The sequence below is a fragment of the Aethina tumida genome, chromosome 1, assembly GCF_024364675.1.
Source record: "Aethina tumida isolate Nest 87 chromosome 1, icAetTumi1.1, whole genome shotgun sequence".
Classification (NCBI taxonomy): domain Eukaryota; kingdom Metazoa; phylum Arthropoda; class Insecta; order Coleoptera; family Nitidulidae; genus Aethina; species Aethina tumida.
Window position 1 is genome coordinate 9,574,833 of NC_065435.1, and position 24,272 is coordinate 9,599,104.

The 24,272-nt window shown below is 31.7% G+C and overlaps 4 protein-coding genes across 7 annotated transcripts; 2 read left to right on the forward strand and 2 right to left on the reverse strand.

Moving 5' to 3' along the window:
- The first annotated feature begins 316 nt into the window (after nucleotides 1-316).
- On the forward strand, nucleotides 317-2,539 carry LOC109595460 (exonuclease 1). The gene is made up of 4 exons (XM_020010814.2): nucleotides 317-586; nucleotides 642-1,242; nucleotides 1,323-1,610; nucleotides 1,663-2,539. The coding sequence occupies exons 1-4, from the start codon at nucleotides 426-428 to the stop codon at nucleotides 2,401-2,403; spliced, it is 1,791 nt and encodes a 596-aa protein (XP_019866373.2). The 5' UTR covers nucleotides 317-425; the 3' UTR covers nucleotides 2,404-2,539.
- Nucleotides 2,540-3,841: 1,302 nt separating this feature from the next.
- On the reverse strand, nucleotides 3,842-5,901 carry LOC109595457 (Golgi phosphoprotein 3 homolog sauron). The gene has a single exon (XM_020010811.2). It carries the CDS (start codon nucleotides 5,832-5,834, stop codon nucleotides 4,971-4,973), a length of 864 nt encoding a protein of 287 aa, XP_019866370.2. The 5' UTR covers nucleotides 5,835-5,901; the 3' UTR covers nucleotides 3,842-4,970.
- Nucleotides 5,902-7,422: 1,521 nt separating this feature from the next.
- On the forward strand, nucleotides 7,423-10,123 carry LOC109595458 (exocyst complex component 3). Its single transcript, XM_020010812.2, has 7 exons — nucleotides 7,423-7,570; nucleotides 7,626-8,065; nucleotides 8,120-8,656; nucleotides 8,708-8,890; nucleotides 8,945-9,111; nucleotides 9,163-9,430; nucleotides 9,481-10,123. Exons 1-7 carry the CDS (start codon nucleotides 7,561-7,563, stop codon nucleotides 10,090-10,092), a joined length of 2,217 nt encoding a protein of 738 aa, XP_019866371.1. The 5' UTR covers nucleotides 7,423-7,560; the 3' UTR covers nucleotides 10,093-10,123.
- A 28-nt stretch (nucleotides 10,124-10,151) lies between these two features.
- Nucleotides 10,152-22,022, reverse strand: LOC109595469 (tyrosine-protein kinase CSK-like). Of its 4 annotated transcripts, none has more exons than XM_020010823.2 (10): nucleotides 21,912-22,022; nucleotides 21,472-21,532; nucleotides 16,067-16,222; nucleotides 12,716-12,939; nucleotides 12,345-12,660; nucleotides 12,171-12,289; nucleotides 11,752-12,112; nucleotides 11,609-11,695; nucleotides 10,750-10,842; nucleotides 10,152-10,695 (listed from the first exon to the last, which is right to left on the reverse strand). In XM_020010823.2, the coding sequence occupies exons 2-10, from the start codon at nucleotides 21,490-21,492 to the stop codon at nucleotides 10,606-10,608; spliced, it is 1,467 nt and encodes a 488-aa protein (XP_019866382.2). In that variant the 5' UTR covers nucleotides 21,493-21,532; nucleotides 21,912-22,022; the 3' UTR covers nucleotides 10,152-10,605. The 4 variants fall into 4 exon arrangements, with proteins under 4 accessions (XP_019866382.2, XP_049818416.1, XP_049818422.1 ...); XM_049962459.1 differs by having other exon boundaries at nucleotides 16,067-16,231; XM_049962465.1 differs by lacking the exon at nucleotides 21,472-21,532 and having other exon boundaries at nucleotides 21,912-22,012.
- Nucleotides 22,023-24,272: the final 2,250 nt, after the last annotated feature.

Genomic DNA, 24,272 nt, shown 5'->3' on the forward strand with positions numbered 1-24,272 from the left:
ACAGAGGGCAATGAAAGACCACAAAATAAAGCTCTAATTTTGTCCACTGAAAATTAAAAACATAGAAGCATAGAAGACACAAGAATAACAGAAAAAAAAACATTATAGTTATTATGAAATAATTACCATTTTACCAAGAAAACATAAAGATTTAAATAAACTCGTATAAATCAATGACATTTCATACCGTCCTAATTGGACTGGAATGTCCTATTAACGCGAACATCTTGCGTATTTACAAAGGAATGTCCCAAATATTTGTCTTTTGCTTGTTAGGCGCGTTTGGGTTGGCAACAATTATGGCCAACATAACAAACAATATATGGAGGGAAAACAACATTTGACTGCAAAACATTAAACACAACATTCGGGGATGGAGTGAGAGGAACCAGTGAATCTTTTGGGGTGAATCGAATAAGTTGAAAATGGGCATCACTGGATTGTTGCCGTTTTTGGCTAAAGCCACCGAGGACACCAATATATCTAGATTTAGAGGTGGAACTGTGGCTGTTGACTCTTATTGCTGGCTCCACAAAGGGGCCAATGCTTGTGCTGAACAGCTTGTAAGAGGAGACGACACTGATATGTAAGAACAACTACTAAATTACATTTTCAGTTGATATTTAATTTATGATTTATAGATATGTCAATTATTGTTTAAAGTATGTGAATATGTTGGTGAAGAATAACATACACGTTATTATGGTATTTGATGGACACAACTTGCCAGCAAAATCAGAAACTGAGGCTAAAAGAAGGCAACAAAGACGAACTGCCAAGCAAAGAACTGCCGAATTGTTAAGATTAGGCAAAGTAGAAGAGGCAAGAAATATTATGAAGCAAGCCATCGACATAACTCCCAAAATGGCCCACAAACTCATACAAAAGTGTCGTGAAATAAAAAATGTGGATTGCATTGTAGCACCATACGAATCTGATGCACAGTTAGCTTTTTTTAGTATTAATAACATTGCAGACTGCATCATAACTGAAGACTCTGACCTCATATTGTTTGGTTGTAAGAAAGTGATGTACAAAATGGATATGATTGGTAATGGACAGCTAGTCCACTCTGAAAAAATTAATGAAGCAATGAAACTAAGACCTGATTTATATACATTTGACAAGTTTCGTTATATGTGTATTTTGTCAGGCTGTGATTATCTTAACTCACTTAGTGGCATAGGACTTAAGAAAGCTTTAAAATTTCTGGCCCTTACGGCAGAAACTGATCCTTTAAAAGTATGTGATGTTTTTCAGTAAAATTATATAATCCAATAAGCAAAAATTAAATAATTTAATATAATTATTGTTTGTTTCAGTTTTTAGATAAGGTGCCCAGATATTTAAATATGAGGCATTTAGACGTGACTGAAGAATACAAAGAACAATTTATGATAGCATATGCAACATTTAAACATCAGACTGTATTTGATCCATTTAAAAGGCAGTTGGTGTCACTCACAGATCCAGCAGAATGTGGTACAGATCCTAAATTTTGCAAAAATGCAGGTGCCAAATATGACAATGACAAGGCTTTAAAAATAGCACTAGGTAATTTACATCCATCAAAAGATGAAGAATTTGGAAACTGGTATCCACCAGAAAGTGTAAGTCTTTAGTCTATAAAATTTATTTTTATTAAAATTTTTCGATTAACAGCTCCTACCCTCAAGAAGTATTTGGGCCAAAGTCCCACTTTCAAAAGTAGAGGCAAAACCAAAAGATTTGGTTCAGTTTGGGACACCCAAAACTTATAAACAATCTGCGCCTGCTTTTGTAAAGAAAAAGGAAAATACTAGTCCAGTTCTCGAATTAGACGATGAATTATCAATTTACAAACAAAAATCTCTCATTATTGTTCCTAAAAAAGAGGATTCTGACGACGAAAAAACTCCTGAGGAAGATACCCCCGAAAAAAGAAAATCTTTGTCTCCCGTCATTGGCAAGAATCCATTTTTGAAAAAGAAACTAAGCAAATTTAATACGACCCCAACTCCACCAGGAAATGTCATAACCAAAAGTAGATATTTTAACAAAGTGGACAACGACGAAAATAAACCATTCTCAGAATCTCAATCCTCCATCGAATCTACCAAAGACGAACCTCGCGAACCCGACTCTCAAAGTAGTCTTACTTCAAAAGTTTTAAATTTGGACATAGAAGAAACTCCTTCGAAGAAAAGATCCATTCACAACATCTCAGATATAACAAACACAGAATCTGAGACACCCACCATTGACTTGACAGACTCCAAAGATATTGTAAAGTCACAGAATCCTGATACAAAAAGGATTAAGTTGGGTCCGTGTAGAACAGTAGGACTAAAAAAGAAACCTCCTCCACCAGGCCAAAAGACACTCCAACAATTCTTCACAAGTATGCAACCAAAGAAGAATTGATATTTATTGTGATATTGTTGTTTTCAAAATATTGTTTGTTTTATTACTGTTGTGAACAAAACGACAAATGATTTAAGTTATGTTCGTATCATTCCTTTATATTATATATTTAATGAATAAAAATTTTGATAAAACATTTTGTTTGATTACATTAATAATAGTTCGTGATAGCAACAACAGATTGAGCTAATTTATAAATCAATAACGTGCTCTATACTATATACAGTAGTAGCCATAATTATTACAAATTATTAATAGAATATTTTAAAAATACGAGCTGTACTATTTAAATTGGATACTAGTGACTATAATCTTTATTATTTTTTCTGTTATTGTGATGTCTGAGTTCGAAAAACTTGAAAGAAAATCGATAACTGGATAATCGAATGTTAAAATACAATCCAATCTTATCGTCAACTGAAGTTAAAACCAACCTGGAGGAAATGGGACTTGCTGAAATTTGTTCGAGGACTGCGAGAAGACCAACAAGAAAAATCCTGGTTTCTATTAAAAATGTCCAATTTGCTTAGGATCACATTCACTGGACCAGGACAGTCGGGACGACGTTAACTCAAAAATGGCTGATAATCAAAATTAATCGGGAGTATTTTCTAAATTCTGCAAAGTCTATGAAACGCTTTAAGTTTTAAAACGCATTCAAGGGCGTAGAAAATAGGACAAGACAAAGAGGGGAAACCTCCAGAATCTACGCTACTGTATGATTATGGAATTACACTGAATTGTATTTATGTATTTTAGAATAATACATACCAAATTTAAACACGTTTGGTCCAAGGTTACAGAAAGATGAGAAAAAGCAATGTTTGAAATTTAAATTTAAGGGGCTGTATTTTCTTCAAAAAGAACTAGAAAAATATTTTATTTATTAATTTGTTCATTATTGGATGCGTTATACCTGTTGCTAAATTTTGACCATCAATTTTAGAAACACCTTGTATACTATACTATCAGCATCACACATAATTTATTATCTCCTTTTAAATTTATTGTCATAAATTAAAATTTGATCCATAACAAAAACAAGCATGATAATACGACATAACATAAATTTTTATTTAATAAATTCAAGTAAGAATCAAGATAATTCCAAGGTTCTTATTAGACTTTCGTATTAAAACCGTGTGAAAATATTTGAATTAGAAAAAAAAACAATTAACATTATTACCATAAAAATGGCAATTTTTAGTAACATATAATATAATAGTTTATGGTGGTGAAATTGATGACCTTCTACTAAAGTATTTTTGAATTCAATGTTACTGATAACGGGAATTGTTCACATACGGTGTACTCCGAGGAGAATTACACTTGGATTTTCATTATCTATGATAAATATTTGAATCTAATTTAGAGGAAATGAATGTTCAGCAAAATGAGTCCAACATATTATCAGCTATTGTGTAATAAAACAACCAGATAAATTTGTATAATATTTTATTTAGTAAATAATTATTCATTCTAAAAAATAATATATAAATAATATAGTAAAATCGTATAATAGTTTACAACAACTCACTAGCTAACTAAGTGAAAATGTGTTAATGTTTCAATACTTAATTTACATATCAACATTTTACAAATAATAAACAATGCAGAACATCAATATTATTTGCTCAATAGAAAACAATAATAAACCTCAATTTCAAAATTATTTTTATAAACAGTTCGTAAAAAGACAAATAATAAAAAAGGCTAATTTATAGTGAAATATTACATATCTATTAGCTACTGTACTTCTTAATAAAACCATTTAGTCCATTTTTTAACATTTATTTATCATATATGACATGTAATAAGTTTAACATATAAATTTAATACTAATACAGATTGATTAGGAATTTTACATCATAATTAAAAAAAAAAAATAAACATGGTTCTTCAACAAAAAGCTTGTATCTGTGTATCTTACTGTAATAGTTGGAATGATACTTAAGCTGAGATTATGTGCACACCTCTAAAAAAACTGTGGTCCACGGACAATTTTAATAATCAAACCTTTTTGATTGCTAAAATTGTCCAAATTTACAGATTTTATTTAAAATGTGCAAATAATCTCAACAAAAATTTGTATTAAAACAAAAAAATAAAAAATCTCACCAGTAATTCCATTCTATTCCAGTAATTAATTGAATTTATATCAATAATTTACAGGGGTGCTCAACAGGTCCACAAAAAGAACGCTCAGCTAATAATAACCAATAATATAAAACGTTGTTGATAAAAAAATATTTACATATTGGATGCATAATTCAAATTAGCATAATAATGATAAAAATTACATTCTAAAATTTAAGAAAAAATGTTATTAAACTGCGTCCTCAAAAAGTTATTGGAAAGTAAATGTGACTTGAAAAATTGTACAATGCTATTTAACCTACATCACAGTATTACATAAATTCCAGGTAGTATAATTTAGAAAACAGCACTGTTAATTATTATATTACACTTGTGTTAATGTGGTCAAATCAATCAGGACTCACAGACAATGATATAAAATAATAGTACCCTACTGACATTGTACAGAATAAAAATATGTTGAGTTTTGATTATTTTGTAAAAGCAGCAAAAACGGCCCACAAAACATCACACGTATTAGGATTGTTAGATTCATTTTCGAAATTAAGGTCCAATAGTCTCCTAACTCTCTTCGTGGCTATTTCGTAGTCATCATCATTGAGTGGTGCAAAAGCGTTCTCCAGGACATCGCTAGCATGTGCCAAAAATATCAATGCTAGCATTCTTTTGTCCATGAGCTGTGGATCATTAACCCACTTGGATAGAACGGCATCCTGGATTTTCTTAATTAGTCGGGTTTTAGTAACATTGTCAGTGAGTGGATGTGTGGTCATATCAAAAAATAAAAAGTTTTGTTTCTCTGTTGTTAACACACCTTTCTCCACGAGATTTTTCGCCAGCCGCTCCCTCACATTTTTCAACTGGTACCGTAGCTTCAATGGATTCCATGTCTCACCGCTTAAGTATTCAATCCAGCTTTGAACAGTCTCTGGTGGCTCAGTTTCTTTAAGGTGCTTCAGTGCCTCATCCAACAGAACATCCCCGATCGGTGTGTCATTTTTCACGATCAGCTTTCGGGCGAGCAGACCCCTTTTTCTCATACCGACACGTTCGAGTTCCACACGGCCGCGCAGCCCCAGCTCGATCAAGATGCATCCCCGCAATCCGCTGGATATGCAGTCGTTCCAAAACGATGTGTAACCTTCCTTATCTTTCAGGCCTAATAGCAACACTTCTTCCATCAACGTCAATCTAGTCTCCTTCGAATCGCCATCGTCGACGTCTTCGTCGCGCAAGTACTTCTTTTCGTCATTGTTCGCTTCTTTCGACGAGACACCCTCACTATTCTCACGATTTATGTTTCTTCTTTTAACAAATCCCTCACTACGATTCATTTTTAGAGAACATATCTAAATGTTGACGTTTACTTTTTGTACAATTAGTACAAAAACCGTGTAGCGCTGTCACTCGCCAATTATCACTTTCTTCCATACCGACATACGAGTATACCGAGACTATCACCGTGACGTCACTGTTCAATACAATTTTATTTTATTTCAGAATTTATTTTATTTGTCCGTCTTTTTAGAAAAACTGAAGTTAACTATTTAATTCTATAAGGCTAATATAAAATATTTAATTAAAACGCATCTTATACAAACAGCGTGGCTCATTTAAAAGCGGGACACCCCCAAAAAATTAACTTTTTTAGTCTGTTTTAAATAAAACAGATTGACTGAGTAATTTTTTAGACAAGAATTTGAAGAAATCATACTCGCAAATTTTCTGTAATAAATTTCGCTACACCACTGAATTGAGCACCCTCCGAAATGGGTATATACCAAATTTCATAAAAAAATTATGCATATATACGGTGGTGGAAAAAAATATGGACTATTTTACTTGTTACAAATGTTATTTAATGGTTTCTCTAGTCTGAAATCTGAACAAATCTAATTCATTTAAAAATTGGTCCACTAATTATAATTTTCATTATATTCTCAGGGTTTTACTTTTGTTTTTAATTTATGGAAAAAAGTATGGAAGAATTTTATTAATATTCATAAAAAATTAACAGTAACTGAAATATTTCAATATTTGGTATTGTAACTTGTATAGTTTGAGAAACTCAAATTTTATGGGAGTGTCCCGATGCCACACTGAATATAAAAAAGGAAAATCGACTATAATTTTAAATTTTCTTGTTTAATTTAGAGAAAACTATTCCGTTTTAAAGTGTCCAGTTAATTAAGGTTAAAACTTTATATATGTAAAATCAAAAAATGCGTCAGTTTCGGTAGGTTTAATAGAATTATGCGTCATTTTAATCACATTAATATTAACGTGATGAAATCATCGACAATTACAAATTGTTATCAACAAACTAAACAAATATTATTAATCTTTTGAAAGATACCAATTTTATGATATCAAGGTATAAATCGATTTATCTATGATAAAATTAATTGATTTTTATAATTGTACCGACTTAATAATTATCAATTATTCATTCAACAACAAGGAAAGAATTGTATCAGAGGAACAACTTTAAAAAATTAGAGCAAAACCTTCGACATCCTGGGGGCCAAATGATAACTTATTATTAAGAAGGGCTTCTAATTCCCTTTACATTACTTCTTAGTTTTTGAAATGGATCTATTAGAAAATTGTAGGTCTTTGAAATCAAAAAATTATCTTTAAAAGGAATTAAATGCCCCTTTTTAATGTTCTACTTCACTCCCATTTCTAAGTGAAAAAATTTGGGGAATGATACCATCATTTAGGGAGTTGAGGTTTTTTTTGTCCCTCTCACAAGCTTCCTCCTGCTAGGTTGTAAATTATTGTAGATGTACTTTATTCCAATAACATTTAGATCACCTCTCGTATTCCTAAATTAATTACACCTATAGGCAACCAACATTGTCAGGAAATGTAATGTGTGTTGTTGATCTTTGGGTATGTTTTGATTCGTTGTTTTGGTATTCCGTCATTGCACTTGTCATCAAATAGAAGTATACCTTAAGCACTTGTTTCGAAATGTTCAAAACATGGCCAACTGAATTAAATATGAACTCTAATTAACATGTATGATAGTACAATAAAATAACGTCACTGAAGTAAATGGTCTATAGTAAGTACACGAAGTAAAACAAAAAATGGGTGGATAATTTCGCCTTCCGTTCCAGTAAAACCCAATATGAGCGAGGCGGAAGCCTTTGCAAAGGCTAAGGCCATAAGTCAAATCATCACCATGTTCCAAAGGCCCGGACAAATTGAAAAAATCGATCAATACAAGAGAACCGTGGCGAGACAGAAGGCCTCATTCGAAGCCCTGCTCAAGTCAGCCATGCAAAAGCAATTGGATGGGGTCAAACATGCCTTAAATATGTTAAAGTCGAGCTCTGAAAGCGTCGAAGGCATTGAAGAAGACATGAAAGTTGTACAAAAATTGTTCGATGACGTTCCTGTTTTGTTCAACGCCTTGAACGAAGTCAGGGACGAAAACATGAGGCATTCGCAGTATGTGACGGCCATAGAAAACCACAAGCACATATTCACCATGCCCGCCAGCGTTGAGAAAACAAAACAATGGATTAATGAGGGTAAACTGCTGCACACCCACCAGGTACTACTAAAAATCTAATTCGAATTGGAACATAAATAAACTTTTTAATTGTAGAGCCTCAGAGACTTGGAAACGTCGAGGGACGATTTACTGTATGAATTGCACAAGTTACCCAACCAGTCGCCCCACGACAAGGGCATGTTGAAGGAATATTTTGCCCAAGTAGAAGTGCTGTCTCAGCTACTCGAAAAGCAAATGAAATTAATACTGTCAAGAACGTTAAACACAGTCCGCAAGGACCCCAGCGTGATCGTCACAGTTCTGAGGATAATAGAACGTGAAGAAAAGTCGGACGAGGATGCTTTAAAACAGGAGAAACAATCCGGATTTCTTCCGCCAGGTAGGCCAAAACGGTGGAAGAAAATGCTGTTTCAAATACTGGAGAAATCTGTGGCGACAAGAATTGAAGGGACACAGGTTGAAGAAAGGGAGGATAATAAACATTGGCTTATTAGATATTTAGAACTAATTAGGTTACTAATACTGGAGGACTTGAGGGTTGTTAAAACGTTGTGTGTGCCTTGTTTTCCACCTAAGTATGATATTATGAAGAGATACATTAACATGTATCACAGTTCATTGTCAATACATGTAAGTCAGAGGATGTTTGTGTGTTAATATTCATTACAAGTCTAATTTTAGCTGCAAGAAATAATACAAAATGGTCTGGAGGGCAATGAGTATGTTACCATACTGTCCTGGATTAACAAGACCTATAAATCTAAGGACTTGCTCGGTCATCCTGACTTAAATGAAGACACATCCAGTGTAGGACCTTTGTTGCCTACTGCAGTCATGGAGAGATTAGAGGGTGACTACTTAAAGGTAATTTGTTAATAATAATTTGTATCAAATATTTAATTGTTGTTTATGTTATAGAATCTCGAAAATAACTACAAAGAATGGATGCAAAACACCTTAACATCTGAAGAAGCTGAGTGGAATTCTGGTAGAGAAATCCACTTGGATACATATACAAGACAACCTGCCCCTGTATTAATTTTCCAAATGATCACACAAAATTTACAAGTTACTAATACAATGAGGTAACAAAATGTATATGTATGACTCCATGCAATTACACATTAAATTTTTAGTACTACTATAACAGAAAAAGTCCTTGGTTTGAGCTTGGATCAAGTTATCAACTTTGGCGAGTCATACAGGTTGAAAATCGTTGACTTCAAAAACAGATATTTCAGCGACAGGAAACAGATACCTTATTTTACGCAGCACATGATCGTAATCATTAACAGTTGTTACCAATTTGTCCAAATAAATACGGAATTAAATAAGCAGTACTCCACCATTGTTAACATGGATGACTTATCGGAGAAATTTAGGACCGTTGATCGTCGATTTATGGTAATAAAACGTATTCCAAAATGTAGCACCTTAATTAATAGTAATTTTAGGAGCTACGAAACGAAACCGCCGGATATTTACTCCAGGAAGTAACCACAGATTTGGAAGAACACTACGAGAAACTCTTCACGCAGGCGTGGCTTAAGACATCCCTTCCAATAGACACAATTGATATAACTCTGAAGGACTACTTCAATGACTACAACCATTTGGTCGACGATAACTATAAATTCGTTGCTGTTATGGCCAAGAAGATGGTGGCCCAGCGTTTCCTAACTTGCTTGCTATCGAAGAGGCTAACCATGAAAACTTACGAGGAATGCAGGATGGTCGCCGACAAAATCGACGAAGAAACCAAAAAGTTATCGTCTCTTTTTATGAACCTGTGTAAAACCGGTGAAGAAAACGATAATCCGTTTGAATGTATATTTTTGTTGTGCGAGGTTATTCGCAGCGACAGTGACATGCTGTCGTTCGAGCTCCACAGGGTTGTGGAAAAGTATCCGGACATTACCGAAGATCACCTGTACCGCCTCCTGAATTTCAGGGGCGACTTGAGCCGCTCCGACATCAAAGACAAGGTTACTGCTATTGAAAAGCCGGTAAAGACCTTCAACAGCATCTTCAGCATGTTGGTCTTCCCCAAATTGTTAAATTTTTAAAGAACGAATAAATTATTTGTATTTATCCCTATTTAATTATGTATTAATAAAACACTGTGCACAAGAAAAGAATTTATTTCCAAATTCTAGCAAAGAATAAAATAAAAATATACAATATAATATTACAACAAAACTATATAATAATACACTTTCCATTTAGGAGGAATTTTAAAATAAAATCATGTTTTCCACGTTGTGAAATATCTGACGCATTTTAAGTACAATAAATAAAAAAATAATAAATAAAATTTTTTACAAAAGTACGGTAGGGATATTAGAAAATAATATCAATAACCACGCCACAATCTCGACCTAATTTGGAAGGTTACCACATAATTTAGTAATGCGGAAAAAAATGTCAAAAAACGTATTTACTAATAATATGGGGTGATTAGAGAACATTTGTCAGATGAATTACATGAAGTTTAATGAATATCACGTTGTACATTGTACATGCGTATTCCATCTATTCATATTATTATATTATACATAGTAGTATGTACATTTACATAACTAGGTCTCAATATGTTTAGTCATAAGCTGATGGAGTTTATTCTTTACATCACGGAAATAAGGTCTTTTCTCGGGGTCCAAATCCCACGCCTGAAACAGAATTTTTGATGCAACTGTTTTGAGTGGGTAACTACTAATAATTACCTGACGCATAATGTCGTAAACTTCAGATGGGCATCCTTCAGGTGATTCCATTTTGTAGCCTTTCTCAACATGTTTCACTACGTCTGCCAGAGGCTGTAAAATAAAATTTGACATTCACAATCTGCATAGTATTAGATAACTACCTATCTCTTTTTATTTGTTGTGAAGTGATAATAATATTAAATTACTATTCTTGTTTTATATAGTGATATGAAAAATACTATATTCTTATTCTATATTTTTCTGAATTGAACAGGACATAAATATGGCTTCTTTAATTTTAAAAGGAATTTTTAATGATTAAATCTGTATTTAATAATTTTGGCCCATCTCTGTGGTATAGACTCGACCATTTTCTGAATATACGACGAGTAAGTTTATATTCCTTCAAGCTTCTTGAATTGCTGTGATGAATTCATTTAAATTTATAAAATTTTTATGTCAAATTTAGTTGTAAATGTGATAACCCATGTTTTCTATAGAATTGATGTGTGGAGATTGGAAAGGGCAAGACAAAAACTAAATGTTTTGGTCTTTTAACTAATCCGTCACAATTTTGGATTTGTCTTTGAGATTGTTTTAATGTTGAAACACATTTTTTAAGAACATCATTTCTTCAATATATGAAAGCAAATTGTTGTTTAATATATCTTTCTATATAAATCAGTCTAAGGGGTCTTACGCCAGAAGAATTGAAGCATCCCCAGAGCATAATTGAATCACCACCATGTTTCACAAACTTTTGGAGTAGTTAGATTGACTAGATGCATTGTACAACAATAATAGAAAAAACAATAATCATATAATATTTTTTTTCAACATCTCTAACTTTTGGACTAGATTTTAGTTATAAACTTACTATTCGAGGATACGGAACTCTTCCAAACGAGTAAATCTCCCAAAGAAGTATTCCAAAACTCCACATATCCGATTTGTTGGAAAATTTCTGAAAAAAAAAAAACAGTTGTATACCCCACAACGCACAACAACATCCAAGTTTACATTTTGTTTAAGGGCCTCGGGCGCGGTCCACTTAATCGGCAGCTTGGCCGACTCCGAGGCGGCGGTGTTGTCCCGCCTGGCCAGCCCGAAATCGGACACCTTGGCCCTCCCGTTCTCGGCTATCAACACGTTCCTGGCGGCCAAATCCCTGTGCACCACGTGCATCTTCTCCAAATACTCCATGCCGGAGCTGGTGTCGAACGCAAAATTAATTTGGTCCTTTTTGGTCACGTGCTGTCTGCCCCTGGACCTGAGATAGTCCACCAAACTGCCCTTGCTCATGAACTCTGTTATCAGGTAGATCTGGTCCTTTCTTCTGACTATTCCTAAAAGGTTCACTAGGTTCTCATGGTGTAATGACCTGGAATGTGTCGTGGTTTAGTACGTGCTTAGGTTAATGGGTTGTGGGGGTGGCGTACTTCATAAGAATGGCCTCGGCTTCACTAGAATCGTTTAATACTTTGACGGCTACCTTGTTCTTCTTCCAGTAGCCCAGCTTCACCTCGCAAAATTCACCTTTGCCAATGGGTTCCTTTATCTACAAACAGGGTGCGTTAACAACTAATACCCTTGGTACTTAAGTGGTGCCTTACTTGCAACTCGTGCTCAGGTATTATACACAAGTCGTTGATTAAGGGTTTAACAAGCTTGGTACATAATCCGTCCGCGTCCTTTTTATAATGTTCTATCAGCTCCTGTAAATTCGAAAAAAACTCCTCATCGTCTATGGTGATCTTGCCCTGCTGTCTTTTCACCCTATAGTGTTCGACTTTTTCTTGGAAACAAACGCACAGCGTATAATCGCCAGGGAAGTTGGTCGACTCCCTGATCAGGAAGAGGCCGTCCGTCTTTTTTGATTGGACAAGGAGGTATTCGGCATCGTCTCGACTTATTTTGCCGTGAAACCATCTACGAAACATACAAACTAAGCACTCGTCTCCACGTCTCGAGCTTCGATACTTACGGTGTGGCTTTTGAGCCCGTTTTCAGCGGGCTTTGTACACAGTTCACGTTGACGTCGTGATCGTTATTGCCGATTTGATTGTTCCTAAAATTACTGCAGTCTCCGGTTGTTGTTGTTGTTGTTGCGGTCGTAGTTACGTTCATGTTGTTCTGCGACCTCAGTCGCATGTTACAGTCATGCTGGATGTTGTTATCCATTTGATGTGGCAGATCTGGAGGAGCCATCTAAAAAATAACCGAAAAGAAAAGAAAAAAACGTGTCGTCGCTAGTTTCTGTGTCCGAGGGGGGAACTGTAATTATGGTTGTTATTTACGGTCAAGGTTTTTACCTTGATTTAGATGCATCGTTGTGCGCTTACGTCTATTAATTGCAAAATTATTTAATACTTATTAATATTCCAAAGCGTTTTACATAAATCAGTGAGTCACGATGTTACTGTCTGGATTCATGTAGTTACTGTTTTTTTAATAGGCACACCTTCATCGGGTTAGTTTGTTATAAAAAATTGTCTGCCACTCTTAGAAATTAATTAGTATTGTTTTTAATAACGTTCTACCCAGGTTACTGCCTCGCATTATCCGTTAGTACTAGAATACGTAATAATCTATCACTGATAACATTGTTTTCATTCATTTATATATTATTTAAAATATAATTGTTATTTCCTAATAGCACTTAACAGCGTAAAAACTAATTTACACTAGTTTACAGATACTGAGAAATTGCATACATACGAAAAAAAAAAAAAAATTAAGAATTGGAAAATGTTTGTAGTACTTTTATGAGAAGCTGTTTTATTTTTTAAAAAATTTTAGAAGATTTACATTGAACATTTTAAACCATTGTACAACTCAGTAATTAAAAGAGAATATAATTATTTTTTCGTCTTTTTTTCCCATTTTCCTACTTTCATATATTAAGAATTTAAAATAATAGTATAAAATAATGCCCAGAAAAGAGGGTACGTAATTTCCTTTCGTAGTTCTTATTACTATCCAGCAATAATAGCTAACATGTCTTCTTAATCGACAGCTTGGCTATACGTCCAATGTGGCCAGTAAGAAGAGTTCCAGAGAAAAGAAAAATAATAATTAACATGAAATTTTAAGATTTAAATATTGCTGACATAGCCAAAAACTTAAGATACTGGAACACTTCGGAGGAAAGGTTAGGGTTTCGGGTTCCTCGTCTTGGTACAGTATAGGACCATTACAGAATATTAATGAAGCGTTTCATGCATAGAGATATAATGAGAGACGTAATAGAACCATTTGCCAACGATAAATTACCAGTTACATGGATTTTTATGCATAATAATGTGTCCAAAGTTGTTCAAAATTGGTTAAAAGATAATCATGTTGAGGTCCTTGATTGGCCATCCCAAAGTCCTGATCTAAATCCAATTGAAAACTTATGAAACGACGTGAAGTCTCGATTAAAACATCAAAAACCATGAAATTTAGATGAATTGTGTTTATTAATTAAGTAGAAATTATTTTAATTTATGTACAAAATGACTAATTGTAGAATGAATATTTTAAATAAAATAAGGAATATTTTGATTGTATTTAATTACAGGTGTACATTTCATAAATCAAGTCTTTATTATATTTAATTTGGCATCAATTACAAGATAAAACATAAGTAGATAAAAATCTCAATTAAAATAAAAGTAAATTAATAAATATTACATGGAAAAGTAAAAAATAAGGAAAAATTTATACTCATAAAATAGTTTTTATTTGATTTAGTTTCAGTTACAGCACAAAATAAGGAAAGTGACGTATGAGACACTTTTTCAGTAAAATGATCACATTTATCCTGTGCGAGGTACAAGATGAATGTTTATGGCCTTAAAATGTTACCAAAATAGCTCCCCATAAAATTAAATAAAGAAGCCATTACTTTTGATCTCTCTACCTTGTTTATTAATATTTAAAAGTTAGAAATTGTGGAAAAGGAGGCCAATAATACTTTGTTTCATATTAAATTACTCATAATTATTGAACTACTGAAGTTACGGAGTCATGTAATGGTTTAAAATGTTCCTGTATCTTTTCTTTATGATTTAATACAAATTAGACTAAAATATGATACAAAATACCGTTGTTACAGACCAATTTTTTAAAATATGACTCTTTGGCTCTGTTTCAAAAACTTAACATACTCAACATATTCGAATTCTACGTAAAACGTAAGGAAAAATTTCTTTCCACTTGATGCGTTTTTCTCCGTAAATTAGTGTTATTTATTAATTAGTAGTTCCCAGATAAAAAAATAACAATTCAATAAACCAAGGCAAAACTATCCAACTACAATCCATTTCGATGGCGGTGCTAATTAAAAAAAAAACGCAATTAACACAACAACACAAGCCTTGGCAAACTATGTAAATACTTGTGCAAATTTCAGGTTGCAAAACATCATGAACTACCGCAACGTACTAAAAACTCTTGCAACTTTTCAATCGGTTCAGCGATTGCATAAACACACATTAACACATGGCCAAACAATAATTCCGGATGCAAGTCAAATAAAAATGAATCAAAAAAATTTGGGTTGGACCACCGAATTGTAAATCCGTCCCTGGATTAGTTAAATATTCATTCCGAAAAGAAACTCGGTGCCGCAACACAAAATCAAACAGTTTTCTACTATTTGGTATGTGGACTTTCTAAATGAAGATGTAAGCGTAAATAAATTGAACACATTATGCAAATATATTCAAATTATCGACTTGGCTGTAATCATTAAATGAGTAGTATTTTTATTCGGCGATGAGGAAGTATATTATTATTGCTAAGAAGATAATTTTATAATGACTTAAGTGATAACAATAAATTAGAGTAATTTACTTTGTTTTGGCTAATGCATAGTTATTGTTGTTTATCTGCGAGTTCAATTTGTTAGATCATCTAAGTTTGCTCCATTTCAACACATACATATATAAACTGTACTTTTTTCTAAGTTATCACACTTTTCCTGAATTGATTATATAAATATGTGGTGACTGCGGTTTATCCAGAATATTATTCATGTTTGTCTTATTTACTTGATGAGAATTATAACGTTAATAAAAAGTATCCACCTGTCGTAGATAATATGTATAAGAATTTACAACAGATATCAATTATCGATGTGTATAAAGTATTTAAAACCCTTCAAATATAAAAAAATATTTACTCAATTCACTTGTATTAATCTTAAACAAATATATAAATTCAAGTAACAAAACCTTTGACCAATAAATTATCTAAAAGATATTGTATTTAAAACTAATTAATGAAATCGATAACCGACGACAAAAGGGCGGCGTCATTATAAAAACATTGCATGCAAATTTTGGCTTACCCAGTGAGACTCTTCGTATGGACGGGTTACTTCATTGGTCGTGAATCTTTTTATGCCCCTAGCGGGTACCGTCGGCGGATTTTGGGGGGCCGTCGCACTCGAATCCCATTGCCCATCGGTTTGACGGTATTGGTTTTGATTATAAGGTTGGTACCTCTGCAAATACTTTACACTTTCCAGCTAAGTCTTAAAGAACGGGGTACCCCCGGGGGAAAACGGCACGGCCGTCATTACCGGATCTATTCCAAAATTTTTTGTTTTGTAAAATTCATGCTTTAGTGGATCTCGTTTGATGCAGCTACTTTATCTAGTGTGAACTGTTAAAATAATATTAATTTGCTGCTGTTGTTTCATTCAGTATTATAAAAACTACTCTATTCTTATTCCATGAAAGGTTACATATATTTTTCTGAATTGAGCTGAACATAAATATGGCAACTTTAATTTTAAAAGGGGTTTTTAATGATTAACTCTGTGTTTTTTAACATTAACACTTTCTATAATATCCTTTTTGATTTATAATTTTAGCCCATCTCCTTGGTCTATATTCCTTCAAGCTTCCTGATTTGCTGTGATGAGTTCATTTAAATTTGTAAAATTATTATGTAGAATTTGATTATAAAAATGATTCCCCATGTTTTCTATAGGAGTGATGTCTGGAGTCTTTTAACCAATTCGTCACAAATTTACATTTGTTTTTGGGATTGTTTTCATGTTAAAACACATTTATTAAGAGCATCATTTCTTCAATATATGGAAGTAAATTGTTGTTTAATATATCCCTGTACATAAATCAGTCTAAGGGGACCTACGCCAGAAAAACTGAAGCATCCCCATAGCATAACTATGTTTCACTGTGGGTACAACAAACTTTTTGTTTAGTCTCGTCACTAAAAACTCCGACACTGTTCTGTGGTTCAGTGAATGTGATCCTAAGCAAGTCAAAATTGGACTTTTACATTTTTAGTAGAGACCAGGGTTTTTTTGTAGATCTGGTGTGAAACGAACCCCCATACACTAACCATCTTCTTACAGTCCTTAAACTAATTTCAGCAAGTCCCATTTCCTCCAGGTTGGCTTTAATTTCAATTTGACGATGAGATTGGATTGTTTTTTGACTTATCCAGTTATCGATTTTCTTTCAAGTTTTTTGCACTGAGAATTTTTTTCGTAGCTCACTTTTGACCAGTAAAAAGTTGCTATAATTTTGTCCATTGAAAAATAAAAAAAATAGGCAACTTTTTAAAGAATAAAATTAGATTGAACATCCAATTTAAGTAGTACAGCTTACATTTTTAATATATCTTAATAAGTTGCTATAATTATGGCCACTACTGTATATATAAATTTGATAAAAAATAAAAATTGCTAATTTATGTTTTATTTTTTACTAGAACTTACTTTAGATTAAAAAATTTAAAAAATAAAGTAACAAAAAGTCAATGGCAGCCCGATTTTTACATTTTTTATTAACTTTTGACCATGATTTCTTTGTAATAAGTTGCTACAATCATGACCAGTACTGTAAATTCCGTAACTGGAATGTGAGATTTTATGGTGGCACACATTGTATATATAAAATATTTTACGCCGTCTTTGCCCACCCATATCAAATTTAAAATTGAATATCCTCAGCATTTAAAATTTTCACACGTCACTGATTCTTTTCAAACAACGGTATAACACTGAGAATTAGGTTGATGCTAATGCCATTAAAAGGAGTGATTTAACCAGACACGAATTGAATTAATTTATAATAAATTATATTAAATTTAAAAGCCTGTGAACTCAACTAAGTAAGTGATTCATTTTCTAATAGCTTGGCGCCAATAGGCATAAACATGCGGATGAACGATAAATGAAGACCGTCGCAGAGAACTTTTCGATACCAAGTACATTCTTACCAGGTAAACGTGGGATTTTTGTTTTGGTATGTCAATTAAATTTTTTTGTTGCAGATTAGTCATACGGAATTGTTTCATACAATTTAATTTTATTGTTTATGTTATTCTAAACGTACTTAGACTATAATCGGCATCTGAGCAAATTTTGTTTATGTATTTCAACATGAGATGAGTAAGATGACCTTTTAATTTGTTTTCTATGGAGAATGTTTTATAAGTTATGAAAGTATTACTAATATTAACACAATACTTAAACGATAATAAAGGAAATTTAATAAAAATTAATAAAAATAAAATATAAAAATCTACATATTTTTTCACTTTTTATGGTATGGTTATTTTTAAATAATAAATTGAGATTTGCTCATCTCCCATTTATAGACAAACCATTAAAAACTAGTAAATAATTGTCTAAAACGTAGGATTTAGCCAATTAAGTCTTATATAAATTTAACTGAAAATTAACGTTCAACGTTATTTATTGTAAACTAAATAATTAGTTATACTGACCAAACTTAAATCTAAATCTTTCCCCATTTGTAAGGTTGACATTACACTAACATTTAAATAATAGTTCTTGGTATAGATTACCAAAAACGAAAAAAACCTGATTTTACATAAATTGCACCTAATTTAACCTTGTTGTACTACTTGGGACATTACCAAAATGTCACTAAAAGTGAATTTTGATATCAATTAAATATAAATAATAATTATAAAATAAGCAAAATGTACAAAATAAAAACTTTCTACTACTACTCATTATCTGTAAAACACTAATGTATTGATAAAACCGAAAATAAAATCTAAAAGCTTCATACAAATAGTGGATTACCACAAACGATAATAAAATAGAAGGGGGTGACGTTGGAAAACATTTTTAAGGCTTAAATAATCTACTTTAGAAAACTAAAACAAATTATATACTAAAGTGATGAAACATGAAAATGACGATGAGGATAATGACATGATATCACGTGTATTTTTAATCTAATGTGGGGTAGTTATAAGATAAAATATACATACAGTGGTGCCCACAACTTACTTTTTACGTTTTTTTTGGTATATATCTTAAAAACGACAGTGTTACTTTAAACGAACATATTAGCCTGATTTGGTTGGCCAAAGAAATGGCACATTCAAATATATTTAGTTATCTTTTGTTCATTATTTAACAATATTCTTAATAGTAAGAATTTATTCTTGGTAGGATTCCTATTATTTTATTGAATAACTCACTTTAGGAGGGAAAAAAGGGAATATTGCATTCCACAGAAGAGAGAAATAAAAATGAACATAAAACAAGGTCTAAATATTGCTTACAACGCCAAAAATATTCCAGAAAAATGGTTTACAATGTTATTAACAATGAAACAACACACTCAATTGAAATTACAATAAGAAAATGTCCTAACAAAAGGCCAATTCATTTTAAGGACAGATAAATAGGAAGAATCAGTAAACGAAATCCTTTCTTATCTTCTAGGGAAATAAAAAATGAATTAATTGAGTCACTGATCTCAAAAAGGAATATTCGTACATGACTAAAATTTGTACAAAAATATATTAATTATCCTCCAGAATTTAGGGCAAAAGTATTTTGAAGTGATGAAACCCAGTTCAATAAATCAGGATCAGATGGTAAACAATGCGTTCGTCGTTCTCCAAATAAAAGTTTGAATCCTAGATACGTTAGAAACACATTGGAACACTGTGGAGGAAACGTTAGAGTTTATGGTTCCTTGTCTTGGCATGGTATAGGACGATTACAGAATATTATTGTTCAAAATTGATCAAAGATAATCACGATGAGGTTCTTGATTAGCCAGCGCAAAGTCCGGATCTAAATCCAATTGAAAACTTATGGAATAGCATGAACTATCGATTAAAACACCAAAAACCATCAAATTTAGATCAATTGTGGTTATTAATTGAAGAGTCGTGGAATTTAATTTCAAACGACCGTTGATAACATCTCGTTGAATCTATGCCTCGCTATTTACAGGGGTTTATAACGAACAAAGTATTAACAATTTTTTTATGTTACGTTTAAATTATTTAATAACAATATATTATTTAAATGTATGTTATTTTTGTGAGCAGCTACATTGCTCATTTATTTTTTTTTCAAGATTTCAAGTCAAGTTTTTATTATATTTAATTTAGTATCAATTACGACATAAAATATGGAAAATGTACGATAAGCAGATAAAAATCTCAGTTAAAAGAAAAGTAAATTAATAATTATAGCATGGAAATATAAAAAATACGGAAAAATTTAAATGTATACAACATTTTTGTTTAATTTAGTTTTAGTTACAGCCCCTTTTCAATAAAATGATCACATTTATCTTATGAATATCTATGGACTAAAAATGTTAGTGGAAGAGCTCCCCAAAAAAATAAATAAAGAAAACATTAGTTTTGATCTGTTTTCATTTTTTCTTAATACTTAAAAGTTAAAAAATGTGGATGTAGAGACAAAAAACACATTTTTTATATTAAATTACTCATAATTACTGAACTGTGCCACACAAAAACAATTTTACTTGATGTCTAAAATGTAAAAGTTACTGTATAATATTAATAAGTTTTGAAAGTAGTAGCGTATCATTAATATTTATATACATCTTATGCAGAATCGAAACCACAAAATGACTTCGATTTAATTCCTGGCTGCATGATTAATTTATCGTCCGTTTTCTCCGGACAACACAGATTAAAACGTCCGACAGCGTATATCAAAGGGCTTAAACACCTGCTCGGTACGCAATGCCACCAGTTTTATTGGCAATAACATGGGACATTTCCTTTTGAGTGCCGTTTCAATGGTAAATTATTGCCCACCCAGATCCAATTTAAAATGGAGCGCAATAACGCCGACGGAATTCACAGACTAAGGTGGATTATTTGTAAACAGGGTACGTGGAATGGGAGACAGGTTGTTTTTGGATACGTGTGTGTGTGGAGTTGACGGGGTTAATTTGGCACGGTCTTAAACATTGCAACCTGTTTGAACACACGTCTACCATATTTTTTCCTTCAACACACAAATAACTTTGTGGTTTATTAATTTACATAGAGGAAATATGGACTATTTTAGTGACTGGTTCACAAATTCGTAACCTTCAGTAACGCAGAAGGCTAAATTTATTATCATGTCAATTATTTTTAAAGCAAATTCGTATGGATCCGAGATTTGCCTTACGAAACTTAATTTATATAATTTCTGATCCACTAAAAAGCTGACACATTTATTTTCATGAATATTTACAACATTTTGGAATAGCCTCATTTTCCCGCAGTAGAAATAAAAAGGAAGCACACATGCATGATAAAACAGAAAGAAAAGATTGGCGACGAAATCGCAAAACAAATAAGAAGTAGAAAAAAAAATAAAGGCTTGTATAGTAAATACTTAAGTACAGGAAATAATAAAATAAGTTGTTTGCAAAGAATTAATTGATAGCATGCAAAATATAGATAAACAAAATAACGAACCTGTGTATTTTGGCTTGTCATCACTTTCTTATATTACGACTATTATTTACCACATTATTTTCTGGAACAGAAAATCACTTATGCCTTCACATACGTCTGCAAAACTGGCAACTAAATTGAACAATCAGTTGTGCATTTGTAATTTCCCTTTTATGAGTTTTTGATAATAAAATCGCTTTCCTATACACTGGCATACTTATTAATTTTCAATAAACAAACCATTAAGACTATCGACTACAACCTAACGAGTTTTAGCGAACAGTAGGTAGTTCAATTATAATTTTTGCAACTGCGAAATTAACCACTCAACAACCTGACAGTGGAATCAAGAAATAAACGCAAAAGTACATTTAAATAGAACATTCATACAAATGACCCAATAAACAACGCAAATAACACAGTACCACCACTTATAATTACACTGAACTCTTTCAACTCACCATTTAAACTAAATCATAAAGTCAAATTGATTTTTACTGCTTTGGTAAATATACAAATAACACTATTTTTTGTTAAAAAACATACTTTAAAACGTCAATCTACACTTTAACCACCATTTTGTTTTTATACAATATTGATAATACAGTTTCCTTGTTTATCTTCGTATTATCAAACGGACTTCCTCAAGTCGTGTTTATGCAACCCATTTAGCACACTACCCGGAAATTCAAATGTCTTTTAAAAACTTTTAAGTAATATTATTTTGATTTAGCACTCAAATATTAGTTGATAAATAAACTTTGGAATGGCAATATTTACTAAAAATAATTAGTAATATGCATAATCTTTATAAACGTATTATAAATATAATATTGATAAAAAATTTAAAAGTACGTACCATTTTAACAAAATACAGATACTTTTATTTAAACACGCAGGTAAATACAAAAATGGAATTGTAAATATAAACATTTACGTAAGAAAATTGTTTACACAACTACTAGTCAGTAACAGTATATAAATCTTAAAACAATACAAACAATTTGTTATTCATTAGTGTTCTAGGAAAATATATATACGGTGTGTTAGGCAAAAAATTATTCCCATCATTTTATGGCAAAAGAATTTGGCTACGTAAAGTGAAATTGTTGAGAATAAATTAAAAATAGTAACTTTTTTAAAAACTTACTGGAATAAATAAATTATCGCACATTGTATAGATTTATCGGAGGAAATGATAAAACTAGTTCCTTCAAGGAAAAATTGGTTTTAATATCTTAAGGGTTATCACTAAACATTGACTGATCTTTCATCTATTACTATATAATATATATTTAAAAGAAAATTAAATAGAATTCTTGTTAAAAATATTTTATTGAACTAAACTTTCTGTATTACAACATATTTTGTACCAATTTATCAGAAGAGTTGGTCCATTGATAAAACTAATCCTTCCAAGGTGAAATTGGTTTTATTATTGAAAGGGTTTCACACCAGCCAATAATCAAAAATATTGACCAGGTCTAGTTACTTGCATCTCTTAAAATTCTATATTATTCTCTATTAAACACTTTCAATGAAAGGAAAATAAAATAAAAATTAATATTTAAAAAAGTTTTTATTGAACTAAACTTTCTGTATTATAACATATTTTGTACCAATTTATCAGTAGAGTTGGTCCATTGATAAAACTAATCCTTCCAAGGTGAAATTGATTTTGTTATTTGAAGGGTATCACACCAGCTAATAATCAAAAATATTGACCAGGTCTAGTTACTTGCGTCTCTTAATTCTATATTATCCTAAATTATAAACTGCCAATGAAAGGAAAAATAAAACCAAAATTAATATTCAAAAACATTTTATTGAACTAAACTTTCTGTATTACAACAAAGTTTGTACCAATTTATCAGAAGAATTGGTCCATTGATAAAACTAATCCTTCCAAGGTGAAATTGGCTTTACTATTGCAAGGGTATCACACCAGCCAATAATCAAAAATATTAACCAGGTCTAGTTGCTTGCGTCTCTTAATTCTATATTATCCTAAATTATAAACTGTCGATGAAAGGAAAAATAAAACCAAAATTAATATTCAAAAAGATTTTATTGAACTAAACTTTCTGTATTACAACATATTTTGTACCAATTTATCAGAAGAGTTGGTCCATTGATAAAACTAATCCTTCCAAGGTGAAATTGGTTTTACTATTGCAAGGGTATCACACCAGCCAATAATCAAAAATATTAACCAGGTCTAGTTGCTTGCGTCTCTTAATTCTATATTATCCTAAATTATAAACTGTCGATGAAAGGAAAAATAAAACCAAAATTAATATTCAAAAAGATTTTATTGAACTAAACTTTCTGTATTACAACATATTTTGTACCAATTTATCAGAAGAGTTGGTCCATTGATAAAACTAATCCTTCCAAGGTGAAATTGGTTTTACTATTGCAAGGGTATCACACCAGCCAATAATCAAAAATATTGACCAGGTCTAGTTACTTGCGTCTCTTAATTCTATATTATCTTCTATAAAAAAATTTTAATGAAAGGAAAACAAAAACATTTGAAAATTTTTTGAATTAAAGTCTTGCTAGTATGTAGTGAAATGAAACAAAAATAATTTTGAAGCCTGTTTATTTCAATAAAATATTCATTACATTAAAACTTACTCCATTTTCCATCTGAAACAAAACAAAAAATTATTGTAGAATAATTTTTTCGTGTGTAATTTAAAGCAATATTCATTTTCTGTCAGATTAATATTTCATCGCTCATTCTATTCAGACGGGAAAAGAAGACATAATTGATTTGAATCATCATTATAAGAAAATTTGAAAAAATAGTAGTTAAT

Coding starts and splice junctions, on each gene's coding strand:
- LOC109595458 (XM_020010812.2), top strand. Junction 8,066..8,119: donor AACTGCTGCACACCCACCAG/GTACTACTAAAA, acceptor TTTTAATTGTAG/AGCCTCAGAGACTTGGAAAC. Junction 9,431..9,480: donor CCGTTGATCGTCGATTTATG/GTAATAAAACGT, acceptor TAGTAATTTTAG/GAGCTACGAAACGAAACCGC.
- LOC109595457 (XM_020010811.2), bottom strand. CDS start 5,834: ATGAATCGTAGTGAGGGATTTGTTAAAAGAAGAAACATAAATCGTGAG.
- LOC109595460 (XM_020010814.2), top strand. CDS start 426: ATGGGCATCACTGGATTGTTGCCGTTTTTGGCTAAAGCCACCGAGGAC. Junction 587..641: donor AGAGGAGACGACACTGATAT/GTAAGAACAACT, acceptor TATGATTTATAG/ATATGTCAATTATTGTTTAA. Junction 1,243..1,322: donor CAGAAACTGATCCTTTAAAA/GTATGTGATGTT, acceptor TGTTTGTTTCAG/TTTTTAGATAAGGTGCCCAG.
- LOC109595469 (XM_049962459.1), bottom strand. CDS start 21,492: ATGACAAGCCAAAATACACAG. Junction 10,843..11,608: donor GAGTTCCGTATCCTCGAATA/GTAAGTTTATAA, acceptor TTTATTTTACAG/CCTCTGGCAGACGTAGTGAA. Junction 10,696..10,749: donor TTTACGACATTATGCGTCAG/GTAATTATTAGT, acceptor ATTCTGTTTCAG/GCGTGGGATTTGGACCCCGA.